Source organism: Phaenicophaeus curvirostris, chromosome 3, assembly GCF_032191515.1.
Source record: "Phaenicophaeus curvirostris isolate KB17595 chromosome 3, BPBGC_Pcur_1.0, whole genome shotgun sequence".
Taxonomy (NCBI): domain Eukaryota; kingdom Metazoa; phylum Chordata; class Aves; order Cuculiformes; family Cuculidae; genus Phaenicophaeus; species Phaenicophaeus curvirostris.
This window is the reverse complement of record NC_091394.1, coordinates 39,519,901-39,538,458: the sequence shown is the minus strand read 5'-3', so window position 1 is coordinate 39,538,458 and position 18,558 is coordinate 39,519,901. Positions and strand designations below refer to the sequence as shown.

At 38.1% G+C, this 18,558-nt stretch overlaps 1 protein-coding gene across 3 annotated transcripts in view; it reads right to left on the bottom strand.

The window, feature by feature from the left end:
• Positions 1 to 18,558, bottom strand: part of CDKAL1 (CDK5 regulatory subunit associated protein 1 like 1) — a 409,759-nt gene that overhangs the window by 112,007 nt on the left and 279,194 nt on the right. For all 3 annotated transcript variants that reach the window (XM_069853739.1, XM_069853740.1, XM_069853741.1), the window contains one exon: positions 6,278 to 6,458. In XM_069853739.1, the coding sequence (XP_069709840.1) occupies positions 6,278 to 6,458 (181 nt within the window). The remainder of the gene's footprint in view (positions 1 to 6,277; positions 6,459 to 18,558) is intronic.

Here is an 18,558-nt window from a genome sequence, read left to right as displayed (position 1 = left end):
GTACACTGTGACAAGATTTAAGAGCCATGGCTCCAGGCTGGAGTGAAAATATTCTTGTCCCTTCTCAGGGGTCTGACTTCGCACAGCCCAACTGTGACTGTGCAGTTTAACTCATTTTCCAGACTCAGCTATGAACGGATTTTTCAGCACCTCCACAGGCAGAGCATTTATACCTTTCCAAAAGGGTACAACCTATTTTAAAATCTACAGCCTCAACTGTCTCCCACAACAACAAAAACAGATTTTCATTTCAGCACCTGGTCAAATAACTTAAAGTGGTTAGAAATTGAGCTGAATCTAGTTCTAAAATAAAACTGTCTTTAAACATCTGTAGAATTCTATTTAGTAGCTTTGTCTAACCACAAAAATCCTATTCACAGGTAAGTAGCTCCCTCATCGCATAAACCCACAATTCTGGCTGCACACTGTATGGTGAACACTGTGGTAGATTTAAAGCTATAACATAAAAGAAGTCAAATGTTTTGATCATCTTTAAAACAGGGAAAAAGGAGGAACCAGGCTTTCATAGATCAGTCAGTTTGTATAGTTCCTAGAAAAATACAGAGGAAAATATGCAAAACTATTTTTAAGCATCCAGAAAGTAACACAATGAGACATCACTGATTTGCCACTAATCAATACCTATATCAATCATTGTGAATCCCATCAGAGAATAAATGGGTTTGTAGATAAGAGAAATCATAGCTATCTTGAATGTTTTATAAGGCTTTCTGCAGGACCTCTCATGTTGTTTTAATAAAAAACATAAGGAAATATGGTTAACTTGGAATACTTAACAGTTTAGTGACAAATATGGAGGGTTGTATATCAATTTTTCCTTCACATTTCCTTTCCACCTCTCCCTCTAGCCTTCACATTTTTAACTCTCTGGTCCCAAACTTGCTGTAAAAGTCTTCACTGAGGCCTTTATTCTGGCAGAGTAGCAAGCAGTAAATAGAAATGTACTGCTGAAAAAACAAAGTGTAGTACACAGAGGTTCAGCAGTTCCACTCAGACATTAATCAGTCTTGGCTTCCCTTACACATAAAGTACATTCTGCATTTTACACCATGCATTACTGCATGTGCTGGGGCGAAGCACCTTTGATACCTCTAAAGCAGTCATCATAATGCATACATCTAATTCCCAGGGCATGTAATGCCATTTAGTCACAGCACTTAACAAGGGACCTCAAAGGTTGTTACGATAGACCAGAGTATCAGCATTGTTCACTGTTCCTTTTCCTAATCACTTCTTTCTTTTTCTCCCACTTCCTGACCTCCACTGCTCTCTTCCTTAATTTTAGAAGAATATCCCTACATATTCCTGTTGTTTGATCTTTGGATTGGCCACTGTTAAGCTAAGGCAAGAATTATTACTGATTCTTCCTTGCCTATGAGTATTAGAAAATAAGGGAGAAAGTTTTTTCCTTTCTGGGTATTTAAATCTAATTTAACCAATTAACAACATCCAAGGTTGCAGTCTCTCACTTGCATTTGCTTACCAGTGAAATTGGTTCACAGTACATGAAGCTCTTTAAACTTATTCCTTAAATCCATCCCAGACAGCAGATTAATTCTTTCCTTGCCATAGCTCCAACCCTGGATTCCCTAGGCACATTGTGCCACATCACTACCCTCACATGCCTGAAACACCTGCTCAAAGGCAAGAGCAGCCCTCCATTGTCATCTTTCCCTACTGTCTGCTCAACAAGGAGCTTACTAGCCTTTTCTTTGATGGTACAACCACAAGTTTCAGCTATACTCCCTTTAGAGTTGTAAAGAGAGCAGAAGGTGACCCTTGCACAAACAATGCTATTTCAGTTACTTGCCTTGCTGCTTGGAGTTACAAATTGCTGAAGGAGAGGACAGCTAATATTGCTTGATGCAGGATATTTCTCAATCAGTCAGGTGACTCATAGCTAAGTATTTATTTCAAATAGGTAAGTGCACATGAGCTACCACAGAAGATGCAGCTGATTGTGTGTGGAAATTCAGAACTACAAAACCTATACCCCCCCAGCAAAGGAGGAATTAAACATCATAATGTATCTCCTGGTACCAAAGAATATCTGTTTTAGTGTCCTATAAAATTTTAATTGGTGAAGAGAGATATAGAGGACCTGCAATCACTCAGTCATGAATGTTTCCTTCCCTCTTAGAGGGAAGGAAAAGCAAAGAAGACTAAGAAAGATAAGTAGCCATCATAGAATAAAGGCACTGAAATGGCCTAATGCATCTTGTCTGGCAGACAACACTGAGAAGGTGCACATGGGATCAAGCTATCCTTACGGAAAAATATCTCTTACTGCATTGTGTACTGGTCCTACAACTGGTAAACATAGTGACATGTCTAAGTGATGGTTTGACTAAATGGAGGGGGATACAATGTCTGATCAAAGATTTTTTTTTTCTTCCTCATAATGATGGGTGTGTTTAACAGATAAAATGTCCAGCATATAAATGGATGCAGTTTTAGGTTCAAGGAGTTTTGCCTGGACACAATGTTTAGGGGTGGATGGATGGCATAGGTGTTTTTATGGTTGCAGTGCGGTTGGATGGCTGTGGCACATTCCTACAGAGAAGAAACAGAAACTAGGCCTGGCTGTCCTTGAACCAAAAGCAATCGCTAGCCTAGGGCCACTACTTCCTGGGATGAAGGCTGTTGAAAACAGCTTTCAGAGACTGGGTAGGCACTTTGTCCACGATGGACATGGCATGCCTGCCATTCCCTTCATGTACTGTAAACCTTCAGTAACTCCCCACTACACACCACAAACGAAAATATCCTGTACATACGTACCGGAAGCAAATTATGTTTGAGATCAAAGAGTAACCAGTTTGCAACTTGGTTATTCACCTTAGTATAGTAAGCATACTGTTTCATTCAACTAATACAGAGAGAAAAAATTACGGAGATGACCTTCAGAGGAATTAAAGGAAAGGTTCAGTAGCTGATAGACACAAAATTTGCTAGTTGGGGGCAAGGTAATTATTTGATGATAGATAGAATGAGAGATAGAAAGAGTTTGTAAAAGAAAGTGAATAGTCTTTTATCTAAACATCATAATACTTTTTAAAAAACAACCTGATACACCAAAAATTGAAACTGAATTGCTTACACTATTGAAAGCACATAACAGAAAGATTGGAATCCACACTGCAGTTGAGGACAGTGTAATCATAAAGCTGCAGTCACATTACTGCTCTCAAAACAGCTGCCATCTCCTATGCTCAGTAGAAATGAATCTAACTGCACCTTACAATGGTCCCTGTTTTCAAAATGGCCACTCCCTCACATTCCATGTGAAGAAAATCAAGCTGATCCTTAGAAGATAACATCCCCTAACGCTTTCAGAAATTGTGATGGACCCAAGCTCAAGGACAGAGAGAGAAACCTCCTCGGGAGTCCTCAGATAAGTAATAGCTACCTTGAAAAAATAAAGGATAGAGAATTTAAAATAATCAAGAGCATGAAGTGCTACAGATCCTTAATTTTAGTTCATTTTTTTCGAGTAACTTTTACATTTAGAATCAAAGCATTCAGATCCTTTGCAACACAGCTAAATGTAAAATCCCTACCAGATATGTCTACATATGTTCACTTAAATTGCTTTTTAAAACATTCGTCTCACTAGAATCTGTAATTTGAGTTATAAAGTTATCAGCGCTATCACTGTTATGACTGAATGCAATAAAGAAATGGAAAAATCCAGAACTATAATAATAATAATCATTATCATCTAGAAAATAGCATTTCATAGTTAACACACATCAGAGTGAGAAGTTTCTACAGACAGCTCACTGGAGATAACTCTAGACTCATCTCCGAAACAATGTAGTTAGCAGTAGCTGGATAAAATGGGGATAAAAGCCAAAAGATCCCGCAGAAATCTGAGGTAGCATTTAAGTTCTGAGCAACGTTTTGACTTGATTTTTTCATGTCCATGACTCAGCATCACTGAAATTGCTTATAAAAAACCCCAAACAACAAAAAAAAAACATGCCCAGTTTTGCTTAACTGTGCTCTAACTTTAAACTGGAGACAGCATTTATGGTAAGCTTAATCTAATGGATGGTTATGAAATGATGAGACTATTTAGACAGATATTTGATTCTCCATGGACATTTTTTCTCCAGAAGAAATAAGAAATGGCTGCAGTCTTAACTGTCTTTTCTGAATTTATGGTGGCAGAACTGTCCATCTGGATTAACGTCACCTGCCCTTTTCAAAGAATATCAGTGCCTGTAAGGCTTTCAAAGATAAATTATCTATGTGAAGGGAAGATTCCATGTTGACCTACTGAATTTTTTTTTGCTATGAGGATAAACTCAAATGAAGTTTTTCTACAAAAAGGCAATTATATTTACGACTTCCATCAAAACTATCTGCTAAAAATGTGAAAGCACTAAATGTTTGTATGCTTTATACTCCACACACTGTTCCTAAAAGTCATACAGCCTTCCTATAATGAGCTAACTTAACGGTAACTGACAAGACAAATACATTATTATTGCAGCTGTGACACTTGGGCAGAATCACTGAATCACTGTGAATATAAAATATAACAGATTAGCACAAGCTCTTCCTGCTCTGTTTGACAAGTTACTCTCTATTTCTACAAAGAGATAAAAGAAAAAGATCTTATAACACAGGATTTTTGAAGGACCATGGGAAAAAAAAAATCTATTAATTACAGATTTTCATCAGCCCTAGATTAGACACCTCTTCCTTGAAGGTTCTAATTCACTGAATGCAATAAGTACTAGTGCTACAAATAAGAAGAAAGAATGTAAAACTGGGTTAAAATGACGTTAACATTTTCCAAGTAATACTCCTAACCGTAGAACAGATAATGTTCTTTTAATAATTTAGCTCTTCACGTATTGTCTTCCCATGGCACCCAGTTAAACAGAAGAGGGCAAATAAACTTAAGCTCTTTGCAGCTCCTGTGAAAATAGTGCTCTTAAAAACTTGTGGATGAAAGAATGCAAAACAAAACCATAAATCAATGTTTTGATTTTTAAGCCTCATAACATCCAAAAATTAAATTTCTGCTTTTTTTTTTCATTTACAAAAATTTGTAAAAAGCATTTGAAGCTAATAAAAATAATTCAACAGTGTGAGTTGGTTACATTTAGTGGACTGTTTCAACAGCAGCTATCTATATTTGAAAACTCAGTATTGAGCAGTCACTGCTCAAGCTGTACTTCTCTAAACAATAAACTGAAGAAGGCAAATACAACATAGTTTTGTCTTCAGCAGCTGACACATACCATGGAATTTGTGGTATATACTGAGAGTAAGCAGAAATACTTGTTTAGCTTTCAGATGTGTAAGTGAAGGGATACAAATACTGATACACAGTTTTGACTTCATGTTAGTGTACCAGGATATATAAATTAAAAGAAATGTTTTATTCAAACTGATTTACATTGTTGGCTGACTTTCATTCTTACACTGAAAAGAAATATAAATGTTGTTTATGCCCATAATAATAAGATAATAGTGAGTTGCATTATTGTGCAAGCATTAGTCTTGTACACTTTCTCATTTTGAGATTCAGCTTACAAAAATTACAAATTCAATTTTTTAAAAATAAATCAAGCCATGCCTTCAGATGTGATTGCTGTTATTCCTCCTTATAAATAGCAAAATACAGTCAATAGTAATCTATCTCCTATATGAGGTAGAAAAAGGACCATTTTCCTCATGGGAATTTGAGATAAGAATGTTAGTAGTCAGGAAGGGTTACACTTCTAACTCAAAATTAGAAAGAAATAAAGAAAACATCTGAAAATTGGAAGATTAAATGTTATCAATGGCCTTTAACATGCAGGCTGAAGGAAGCAGAGTTTATAAGCAGTTTATAAGGGAGTGTCTAGAAGAAGTCACCTGCAAATTTGATATTTGACAAATAAATCAGAGATTATCATCACCTTATTATTAATGCTTTGCATAATTATTCACAATAAGCTTGAGATAACTGGAGTTACAAAAGTCTTAAAATGGAAAAAAAATAATATGCATAATCATCAGCTACCGTTCTTGGTACTCATTCAGCCAAAACTTGATAGAAAGAAGACATGACTTCAATACAACTTCTATTTTATCATTCCTAACAATCTGAACAGCACTTTTTATACAAAAACCCCCAACCCTTTAATTGAATTGTAGCATATTTTAACACAGAATCTACATTTCCGTGTACACCCTTTATGTATTTTAAGACATTCCAAGCACACCGTGTACAGTGGCACAAGAAAATGGATCTTACCACTGCAGCTGGAACTTGACGCATTTTTGCAGCTGGGGTTCCTGGGCGTGGGTAAAATTGGTTAATAAACAAACTTGGAAACCTGTACTGTTCTACAAGTTTCATTGTTTCTTGAAAATCTTCATCTGTCTCTCCTGGAAAACCACAGATGATGTCTGTAGCAATTGTTATTCCAGGCACTCTGTAATGAAAGTAGAAAGGAACACTGAAGCAAGGACATGTAAAAATCTTGCTGTTTTAAAAGCTAGTGCATATAGACTCGTAACTCTTCAACTTTACCTGCAGAAACTGAAACTTCAAACGATCTTTGGACAAAACAAAAGATGTTTTAATAACACTGCTTGATAATGAATAAAGCATTTGGTACTCAGGTGATAGCACACAGGATAGAAGAATGCTATTGCAGCAAATCTTGGATTAGGATTCTGACAGAAGTGTGAAATCATCTGGACCAACTCCTCCTTCTTTCAAAGTTGCAGGTGATTGGCAAAGCTTGTTAATTTCTTGAATTCTGGTTGCTTAATTCACAAAATTTGTAACTTCTGAGACTTAGCCACTAGAATTTGTAAACAATTTAATGTTTCATAATGTTGCTATCAAAGTAGAACAAGATATCTATTAGATGTCAGAGCAGCTGTCCCTGCTAGGTCAAAGTTTGCACCCAGACTGAGCTTCAGATGGTTGGATGCAGCCTTCCAAGTCTCAGACTGCAGAGATTCCTCAGAGTCTCTCTCTGAAGCTAGGAGAGAGATAGGGTCCTCTTCTGTGGGAACTGTGCTGTGTTGGAGGAGTTGTGCCTTCAGGTGGAGGAGTTACAGGAGGAAGTGAGCAGGCTGTGCAGCATCAGAGAAGATGAAAAGGAGAGAGATAGAATTTTCTCTGCAACTCAACAGTTTGAAGAGCCTCAGCCACCCCTACCTCCACCCCCCAGCCCTGCAGTAGAGAAGCTGGCAGTGTCAACCTCCACTACCAACGGAAGTGAAACCTCTAGAGAAGGATGGAAGCTGGTGACTTCTGACACCAAGAAGGAATGATCTCACCCCACCTAAGGGCTTACAGTTGCAAAATAGGTTCACTGCTCTCAAAGTCAAAGAAGAGCCAGATGTGCCAACAAGCAAAATATCTGGTCCTTCCAATCCCTAAACCACCCAAGACTACCAGAAAGAAGCAGCAAGCCATCAAAATGGGTGATTCCCTGCTGTAGGGAACACAGGCATCCATCTGTTGACCCAAGCAACCATCTGGAGAGCCAGCTGTATTACTGTTGCCCTATGAGAAACTGTGAAACCACAGCACCGTTTTCCATTCAGCCTGCTTGTGTAAAGTGGAAATGATGATAAACCTCTTCCGCAGAGAGGAAGAAATGTACAGTACTCAGAAGTGTTCAGTGCTCCCTACTGACACAAATGAGACTGTTTCTACAACACAGAATTGATTATACACTATCAGTAACGATGAACTGGAGAATACACGATTTAGAAGGAAAAGTAAGAACTCTATAAAGATATATAGGTGGTATCTGACTTAAAGCTGGCCGTATTTCAAGCGGGGGAAATAGATGAGGTGACTTTCCGAGTTCTCTTCCAACTTAAATAATTCTTAAGCAGACTACAGGCAAGTGAACAGCTGAAACAGATTCTTTTAGGGGTGAATGGTACAAAGACCACTGTCAAAGCAAAGCTCACACCTAAGCTTAAGAAGGGGTCTCCAAGACTGTCTCCAGCCTAAAGAAATGGCTGGAAGTCTTCTCTTCCCCTCATCAGGATATGACACAGTAGAACAGTAAATACATATAAATCTAAATTACATTTATAAAACATTTGAACGTCCAAAGAGAGCTACCATGTCTTATTAGACAGTGCAGTACCACAGAAAAAATAAATCTGTGGTTACAGTGGGTGAAGAAACTTGAGTATGAATAGCTGAAAAAAACTTCCTGAAACAACGAGCTATACTGGAACAGGAGAATCTGTTGGTAAAAGACCCAGTAAATGGAAAGCAGAGAATATTGTTCTTAGTAATTTGATTAGGCGCACTCTTGGAACATGAGTTGCTTATATTTCAGGCTTCCAGCTCTTCAAGGCATTACTCAGTAGGATCCCCTGGGACGTGGTCCTCTGAGACAAGGGAGCAGAACAGAGCTGGAAAATATTCAAGGATGAAAAGGAGAGAGAAAAAAAAAAAAGTGTAAGAGTGCTCAGTCCCTCCATGTAGAAAATCAGGCAGGGAAGGGAAGAGACCAGTGTGGCTGAGTCGAAACCTGCTGATTAAACTAAAGAAGAGGGAACTACGCAGGCAGTGCAAACAGGGACAGGTATCCTGGGACATGTATAGGGATGCTGCCTGGTTGTGTAGGGATGAGGTCAAGAAGGCCAAAGTGCAGCTGGAGCTAAACTTGCCAAGGGAGGTGAAGACTAACAAGAAAGGCTTCTACAGGTATGTCAATGAAAAGAGGAAGGTCAAGGAGAACGTACCCCCACTGATGGTTGGGAATGGTGATCACGTATCAACAGACGAGGAGAAGGCTGAAGTACTTAACAGGTGGGTTCGTGCCCACCTGAGGAACCTGAACATTTGTATGTCTATGGGACCTGATGAGATGCATCCTAGAGTCCTGAGGGAACTGGCAGATGTGGTTGCCAAGCCACTCTCCATAATATTTGAAAAGTCATGGCAATCAGGAGAAGTCCTTGGTGACTGGAAGAAGGGTAACATTCCCAGTTTTAAAAAGTGCAGAAAAGACAATGCTGGGAAGTACCAACCTGTCAGCCTCACCTCTGTGCCTGGGAAGATCATGGAACAGAACCTCCTAGAAGCCATGCTAAAGCACATGGAGGATGGCAGCCAGCACAGCTTCACCAGGGACAAATCCTGTATGACCAACTTAGTGGCTTTCTAGGATGGGGTGACCGGAGCAGTGGACACAGGTAAACTGACAGATGTGATCTATCTAGACTTCTGTAAAGCCTTTGACCGGTCCCCCACAACATCCTCCCCTCTAAACTGGAGAGATATGGAGTTGATGGTTGGATGGTACGGTGGACAAGAAACTAGTTGGAGGGTCATATTCAAAGAGCAGTGGTCAATGGTGTGAAGGTCAGATGGACACCTGTGATAAGTGGTGTCCCTCAGGGGTCCGTACAGGGACCAGTGCTGTTTAATATCTTCATCAATTATACGGACAGCGAGATCGAGTGCACCCCCAGAAAGTTGAGTGGTGTAGTTGCCACACTGGAAGGACGGGATGTCATCCAGACGGACCTGGGCAGGCTGGAGAAGTGGGCCCATGAGAACCTCATGAGGTTCAACAAAGCCAAGTGCAAGGTCATGCACCTGGGTCAGGGCAATCCCCGTTTTCAGTACACAGTGGGGGAATGATGAGATTGAGAGCTGCCCTGCCGAGAAGGACTTGGGGGTGCTGGTCAATGAGAAGCTCAACATGAGCCAGCAACATGCACTCACAGCCTAGAAGGCAAACCGTACCCTGGGCTGCATCAAAAGAAGCGTGGCCAGCAGGTCGAAGGAGGTGATTCTGCCTCTCTATTCCTCTCTTGTGAGACCTCATCTGGAATATTGTGTCCAGTTCTGGAATCCTCAGTGTAAGAAGGATATGGAGCTGTTCAAATGGGTCCAGAGGAGGGCTACAAAGATGATCTGAGGGCTGGAGCACCTTCCGTATGAGGACAGGCTGAGAGAGTTGGGGTTGTTCAGCCTAGAGAAGAGAAGGCTCCAATGAGATCTTACAGCGACCTTCCAGTACCTGAAAGGAGCCTACAAGAAAGCTGGAGAAGGACTATTCATAAAGGCTTGCAGTGATAGGACAAGGGGGAATGGGTATAAACTGGAGAGGGGCAGATTTAGACTAGACATTAGGAAGAACTTCTTCACCATGAGAGTGGTGAGACACTGGAACAGGTTGCCGAGGGAAGCTGTGGATGACCCATCCCTGGAGGTGTTTAAGGATGTTTAAGGGCAGCCTGACCTAGTGAGATGTCCCTGCCCATGGCAGGGGAATTGGAACTAGGTGATCTTTAAGGCCCCTTTCAACCCTAACTATTCTATGATTCTATGTTATTCACCACAGCAGCCTTCATTCAAACAGTGTATGGCAGTAAATATCTTTTGAGGCTTTTTTAAACTTAAATATTTATTTTGATTTAAGTACTGGCAATAAGCTTAATATGAGAGCAAGTATCTTGGCCTCCTTTTTACATGTGTCTGTATATATAGTTAGCTGCATGGGAATTTAATAAATTATTACAATCTGCTTTTACCTTTTCCTTATGAAAAATCCAGACAGAAGAAATCAAATTCTTTCAATTCCTTTTAGAGTTCATGACTTGAGACTCCATCATTTGAGATGAAGTTAAAACATGGCATTTGAATGCCAAATCAAAACCAGTACGAAACTGAACATTTTCAAGGACTTTGTCCAATGATCATAAATGGGAAACACAAGCTAAATATTGTACAGAACAGCAAAAATCCCCAGTTGACTAAACAGCCTCAGTTACCATTGTTTTTTTAAGACTGACAAATTGCAAGATATGAAGTTCTGCTTGATATCAAGTAACATTAAATTCTGTTAGCTTTAAGCACTGACCGAACAGAGAGGCACTGTATTGTGCAACGACACTTTGTTCACATTGCAAATATCTTGTGCAGTAGTTGTAAGCTTAGGGAAGAAAAAGTACATTACTTTATAAATCAATATCACATACTGTCAGCTGCCATTTCTCAGATCATGAACAGCACATTCATTATATTTGACAAAACCATTATAATGAAGTTATTTTAACCATTTTAATTACACTATTGGCAACAGTCAAGGCATATATTACCAGTGGTAGTAGTAATACCATCCTTTATAAAGATTTGGTTGTTTCTATAGCAACATGAATTATAAAGTCCAATCAAGCTAGACACAATAAAATATGCTCCTTTTCTCCATAACACCAGTTGTCATTCAGTTAAAAGGAAATTACATATTTTAAAAATTCATAAACCCTACAAATGTCTGAACTCCATTTGGTGATAAGGCGTTAATTATCTTAGTAATTAGATTTCTTCCTGGATGGAATTATTACGCACAAAGAAAAGCCAGAGCATGAAAAGCGAATAAGGACCACAGTGTATTCAGCAACAGCAATTAATTACAGTTCAATCCAGTATGACTGCCTAAAATGACATTGTGTAGTGCATTTTCATACCACTGTTGATTACATTTTTTAAAAAGTACTTTTTAAAAGGGGAGAAAAGCATGAGATTGTACTCAGAACAAAACCCAGATACTGACAAAAATCAAGGCTTTCCCAAAGCACTGATGAACAAAAATAAGTACAATTAGTTACACATGTGAAACAACATTTCTTAAAAGAAAAAAGAAGTAAAAAAAAGTATAATTGCAGAAAAATGTAAGCCACATATACACTTGAAAATTAAAGCGACCTTTGCTCTGGCAATCTGAAAGAAAGCAGCACAAAATTCCTTATCATGTAGACTCAGATGTTTAGAAAACTGTCCCAGCTATGAGATATGACGCTAAACTACACAAAAACAATTTCTTATGCAACAGCCAATATTAAATTGTTTTTTGAACTGAAATGTCATTTATCTATTCGTAAGGAAGTGAAGAAAAAACTGCTGAACATCCCCAGTAAGCATGTTGTAACATTTATTACAAAAATGCATTGATACTGAGTCTGAAAATTCAATTGCAGCAAGTGTTTTCTAGGTCAGTAGAGAAGCTTGACAACACATAGTTCAATGCACCAAGAATACACAGTGATCATTACGAAAGATAAAATTATTTTTACAAAAGCAGGAAGTTATGTCAAACACACGGAGGTCTGGGTGCTCTTTATAGCCCAGCTAATGGACATGGTTCAGTCTGTTTCAGTACTTCTGAGTGTAAACTGACTTAAACTTCGACAGATATTTTAAACCCTCATAATCCTGACAAATCCTAGAGAGATTGTGTGCAACTGTAAATCTTGTATGATGACGATTACTACTGTCTCCATTCACTCAACTTTTGAAACCAAGAAAAGAGTGTCTCAAGTCGACCCTCAATTGGAACATTTTACAATAAAATTGTGGCATTTCAGAAAAAGATGAATTTGAGGAATACTCAATGCCATGTATAACATAATACAGTCCTAATACTTAGGGTTCCTCAACATTCTCTCCTTTATACCCCTCTACATTGATAAATTCCCTCCATCTACTCAAGCAGATTTATGCTCTTTCATCCTGAACCAGACCAGCAATAGAATTATCATCATCTTGGGCAGTCAAAAAAAGCAACTACTTCATCTTACAGTACAAAATTGTTCACTTGAGTGTGACACTGTAAGGTCCAGCCCACCTAGAAATGATCATGAACAAGTGCTTAGTGGACAGCTATCCAAAACCTCACAGAAGTGAGGAATGAATGTGTTTGAAAGGACACAGAAGAAATACAATGTCTTACTCTCTACTTGAAAAGGACACATGTTAGCCTCTTGGGTAAAGAAAAAATGTGTTCTACCTCCCAAAAGAGTGGCTGATGCTTGGAAGTAAAGTTGTGGGCAAGTAAAGGATATGCTTAGGGTAACCATGGTCCTGAGACTTGTCTCGCTCAGCTCATAGGTAATTGAGTTGGCTCTAAAGTCCAGAAGAATATATCAGTCTGAGGTGAATTCTGTGCCACTACAGCTAAGCAGTTCCCAGGGCTCTGTTTACTCAAGTATCTTTGCTGAATATTACTAACCAGCAAGCAGACTAGGCGTACTCTCGCAGCAATAAGGTTTCAGATCTTTTCTACTCAGGGGACGTAGCAACCAGTATTAGAGAAAACAGAAACTGGACTAGCAGTAACAGGAAAGTATAGCAGGGTCAGTTACAGCAGACCAATTCACCAAAAAAGGGAAGATAGAGAACTCTGAGAATTCCTGATGGAAGATAAGTTGGGAGTTAAATGCAAAATCTGTGGTCATTTGATTTAGGAAAGAGATAAAATCATCAATCTGTCAAAAATAAAACAGTAACACTACCTACCCCCATTTTCATGGAGCAAGATGTCTAAGAAAACCAGCAGCAAAAGTGTTAATTCTTGCTAGGATTCAGATGTCACATGGGTCATTTCATGTGGCTTTAGTTATAGAAAACATTTCCTTTAGTAATAAGAGCTACAAACCAATCCACGCTCAGGGAAGAAATTACGTAAAGGAGCTAAAATTCACCACCACCTTCACCTATTCATGTGACCACCTGAAATTCTTTTGCATGATCACATATTTTTCCTACTTCCCCTTCAGCAATTAACACTTAAATCTAGAAATTACTTAAAGCCACCAACTCGCTCTTAACCAAGATCCCCACCTCCAGTTCTCTTAGTATAACAAAATAATAACTAGAATAAACAGCAATATGAAAATATTTAAAACACTATATGTTCTTATAGAAGAGTACAAGAACTGCCTGGGAAATCACGAGTAATTAAGGTCAAAACAAAACTACAATGACCTAACAATTTTTTGATTCATAAGATAGAAATATACATTGAAAAAAAAGTTCGGAAAAAAAAAGTGGAATTCTTATGAAAATAAACTCAGTCTTCTTTGAAATGTTATTTCCGCCTCACATGTTATTTCATATTTTAGAACCTTTCTGCAGTATACGTCTGTTTAGGGAACCTGTAAATGAAATTAAGTTAATGGATGAAATCATTTGAAGGTATATGAGAGATGGTCTTTCAAGCATATTTACAGAACCTAAGAATCTCAACATGCCATTTTGTGTTGGAGCTGAAGGAGATGTTTGGATCCTCCTGGTGACCATATACAGTCTTCCAGAAGCCCTTTATCCCCTCTTTCTTTTTTTCTCTACAAGGCCTAGTCTTGTGGGACTTCTGACTTAAACTTGAATGGCTCACTGAGGAGTCACATGAGCTGGAGCTAGCACAAGAGAAACAGACTGCTCAGTTGGAAGCACCGCCTTTTTCAAAGGCTAGTAGGAGCACAAAATTTCATCCTGCCTCTCTTGACTACATGGAGAATAACCTGAGAATTAAGCCATGGGAAGATCCTCACATTTTAGAAAAAATTAGAAAAAATTTAGATTCAGCCTAGTTCTGATCTGAAATCCTCCTACACTTCTGTCCTCATGGACTATGAATGGAGCACAGCATAACATTCTCCTAATTTAAGTGTCTGGAGTTAGGGAAGCAAGCTTGAACATAATTTCTGAAGCTGAGGTTTTCCATTCTGTTCAGTTTATTATTTACCCTAAGTTATGCAATGGGTAAACAGACTTATAATAAAAGAATACCCATTGATGATGTTTTTCTTAGTAATCTGTTCCATATGCATTTAAAAGTAGTCCAAGATGCAAAAGTTCAAAACCTTTGTGACAGAAAAAAGAGCTCTTTTAAAGCCTCATATCAAATGCTCAACTGATTTACACATGGAGTGAAACTGCAAAGTACCTCAGTTCAATGACAGTAGGCATTTCATTAACAGGTCTGTGTTAAGTCTTTCAAGTGATAACAGACCGAGCCTTATGGCTAGATAGAAACTACAATTTGGTAAGACTGCTTACAATACAAACATAAATGCAGCTATATGTATCATGAACACGAATATTTAAGAAAATAATGTAAGAAAACATGCAGCACTCTCAAGTTCATCACAGAACTTATTAGTTCTTACACGAAATTCTATTTAATGCTGCCATTTCTTTTTCCAGTGTTCAGTTGCTCTAGACACGTAATGACATAAATGAAATTATTGGGACAATAGGTTTTGCAACTGAATGCAGAATAAGCAGGGAAGATCCAATAATGTAGAAGTAGTAACCATTTCTACTTTTCTATAGTTAATATCTTTGACTCCAAGCTTTGTTTTGGTCTGAGGGACTTTATGTTTGCTTCCATCAGATCAAGCCAATTGAAAAGTTGAATTTACTGCATTTTGATTGGATTTCTATTAAAAGTGTAATAAACTGCATTGTAAAAAGCCTAAATGTATGCTACATTCAATAGTGTCAGATACAATCACATACTGAGAGAAACAGGTGAAAGCTGGGGCCTCGCTCTCTAAAAGAAAAAGGCCAACAGTATTCAGTGCAAAAATTATTTTTTTTAATAAACTAACAATAAACGCATATTAGTTATTCAAACCTTCTGTTTTGATTACATTTACCCAATTTATAATAGCATGAGATTCCACCCCGGCAGGACACCAACTAACATTTTTTATCCATGTACGTGTTCTCACTGCAAAACAATTGTATTATATAAAATATTACAGAATGTTGTCTATTACTGCCCTAACACAACTCCAGGTTGTCTCACAAGTCAGTTCTCCTTCACCTTGCAGTTGCCTGCATCAAAGTGAAGAGAACTTTATACTGTAATTATTAATAGAAGTCTATAATGGCTCTATTTAAAAGTCAACTCATTTGTTTACTTTCACTTCACTACTGATACTCTGAATACTAGCAGATATTTAAGTAAATCGTATTTTGTTTATGCATGTAAAATGCATAATTTTAAGACTTTTTTTTTAAAAAAATGTTTTCACAGCTTGTATCCTATCTCTCTGAAACTGATGTCTAAGACACAACAAATGAGACCAAGAAATTGTAATGCTGTACTGCTTATATGCTGGGTTTTTTAAAAAATAACAAAAGGAACAAACAAACCCCAGCCATGACCACAGAGTTTTTCTTCTGTGTCCTTGCAGATTTCCCTGAAGAAATGTGTATGCACGTACACACATGGGAGAATAATGGGCAAGACCATAAATTCTACCATTCAATTTGGAAGTGATTCACAGTGAAACACTTCAGATTTCAAGGGCAGCAGAAACTACATATTAAGCCCAGCCTTACAGCTACAGAGTCACCGCGTGCATTCCACACCTTATAGAACACTGAAGGCTGCTCATGGTGGTGATTCCCACAGAGAACGTTACACCTGAACTTCATGATCTGCAGCAACTTCCAACTGATTTGCAAGTACAACTTTAGGAGATTGGTTCTGAACTTTGGAGTTATTAGGGGGTTTGATGCAAGTCACCTTACAAAGGCCATAGCTGTGATCAAAACAGAGAATCTAACGGCTCTCAGAATTTAACTGAGAGTGAGAATGGGTATTTTTATGACTGTTCTTTTTCAAGCCCACCTCCTGCCTCCAAAAGAGCTCCTTCAGAAGCAGGACTGAATGACAGCTGGAGGCAGCTAGGAGACCTGATTTCCAGAATTCTACTTAAGAAGGAGTAGGTATGGAGGACTACGTATGAGCAGGGACTGGGTCAGTCCTTGTTGCTGGGGAATAGTGACCTAGATAAAAAGTATATTTCATAATTAGCACATCTCACTGTCTGATGATGAAAGAGTACAAACAGTTTTTCTCTCTTTAACCAATTACAGTGCAGGTTGCTAGAGCTTCTACTAGATGCAGCCCAAATGTTTTATAAGAAACATTATAATATTTCTCATCATCAATTTTCTTTAAAAAACCAAACAGTTAAGGCTTGGACTAACTTGATTTAAATATAAGGTGTTCTACTCTTTCCATAAAAATGAAACATTTTACAGAACTTCATTACAGATTTATAACTTCAGATCATTATTGTTTTATGATTAAAAAATGAGCGACTTAAGACAAAAAGCTCAACATCCTTAAACTTCATTTCCATTCACTCTCTAATAAATACCATCTGCTGTGTACTTTAGGGATATAATACCCGTCAAAAACTCAGCCGTATTATGAGAACCGGCACCAAGTTGATCTGAAATGCATATTTGAACAGATGTGTTTAAATTACATCTCTCTGCCTATCCACACGCATAAATTCAGAATAAGCGTGTGTTGATTTAAAATGCATAAAAAAGGGATTTGGAGATGCATCAAAAGTGAACAGCATCTCAATGGATCAAGGCTCACATTACTAAAGGTCATCACTAAAAATAAAGTTTGAATTTATTAAGGGCTGCACCAGGGAACTGTGTTCTTGGGAACTGACTTAATGTTCACTGCACTAAAGCAGCCACTGAAATTACACTAATTTTCTATGACCCTTCACTGTTTAACTTTAAAGCTGTCAGGCATGGTCAGAAATAATATGATCTCAGCCATGAGCAGTTCAGAATATTACACACTTTTTTTTAGTCTGACACAATGCTTATCACCAATACTAAACATCTTGGGCTCTGAGGCCACATCCCTGTCTGTTTCAGTGACAGTAATTTAGCTCTTCACTCTGACACAGAAATCAGACATACAAACCAAAATTATTAACATGCCTTTTTGGCATGATGAAACCGAATGAGAAAATTGTAAGCAGTGCACCATTAACAAATGCCAATTTAAAAAAAAAAATAATCTTTCTGAACTTGTGTTTTCCCCCCTCTACAATCTAAAGTCCTGCAATGTTTCAGAGACTTTGAAGATAACGCATACCAGACCAAAGGTCCACCTAAGCCCAGAAGGCTATGGCTAGCAATGGGCAGCCGCAGAAGCCCAGGCAAGCGTTTAAGACATAGGGTTCCCCAGAATCCCTTCCTCCTTCCAACAACTACATTTTCTCAGAGTTGTTTTTGTAACCAGTAGCCCATAATGGACTTGTCCATCAATTTGTAACCAGTTCCCTTGCGAATCTATAGCCTTCCTTATTATAAACACTTGAAAGAAAAGAAAAAAAAAATCATCTCTCTCTTCTGAGCCTGCCACTTGCTAATTCCATTTTATGTCCCTTAATTGTTATGATGGAAGAGACCAGTAACCACTCTGTTCACTTTCTCAGTACCCTTCACAATTTTATTGAACTTTGTTCTAGTCCTTCTTAATTCTCACTTTTGCAGACTGAAGAGTTATTAATTTCCTTTGTGTGACAGATCTGTCATGCCTCTGATAATTTCTGTTAGTCTTTGCAGTGGCATTACCCACTGTAAAAATATCCTTTATGTAAGGGGTGTTGGCAGCATTTAACAATACAGGCACAGTGAATAAGAATCTCTTGAAGTATTTGTAGAATTTAGAGAAATAGTCTGCTTTTTTTTCATTTTTCTTTCAGTTTTGGGTTCAATTGTTTTCTAGTAAGAAGGCATCAAAAGGTAACAGACTTTACATAAGGTAAGGGACAAGAAAGAAACACCAATGAACATGCAAGTACAACATCGGTAAATATTCCACACGTAGAGAAGTTTTACACCCCAAAATAATTTAAATCCCTTTAAGACAGCCATATTTTGAAATTTTCTTTGAGAGGAGAGTCTGCAACAGGAACAACAAACTG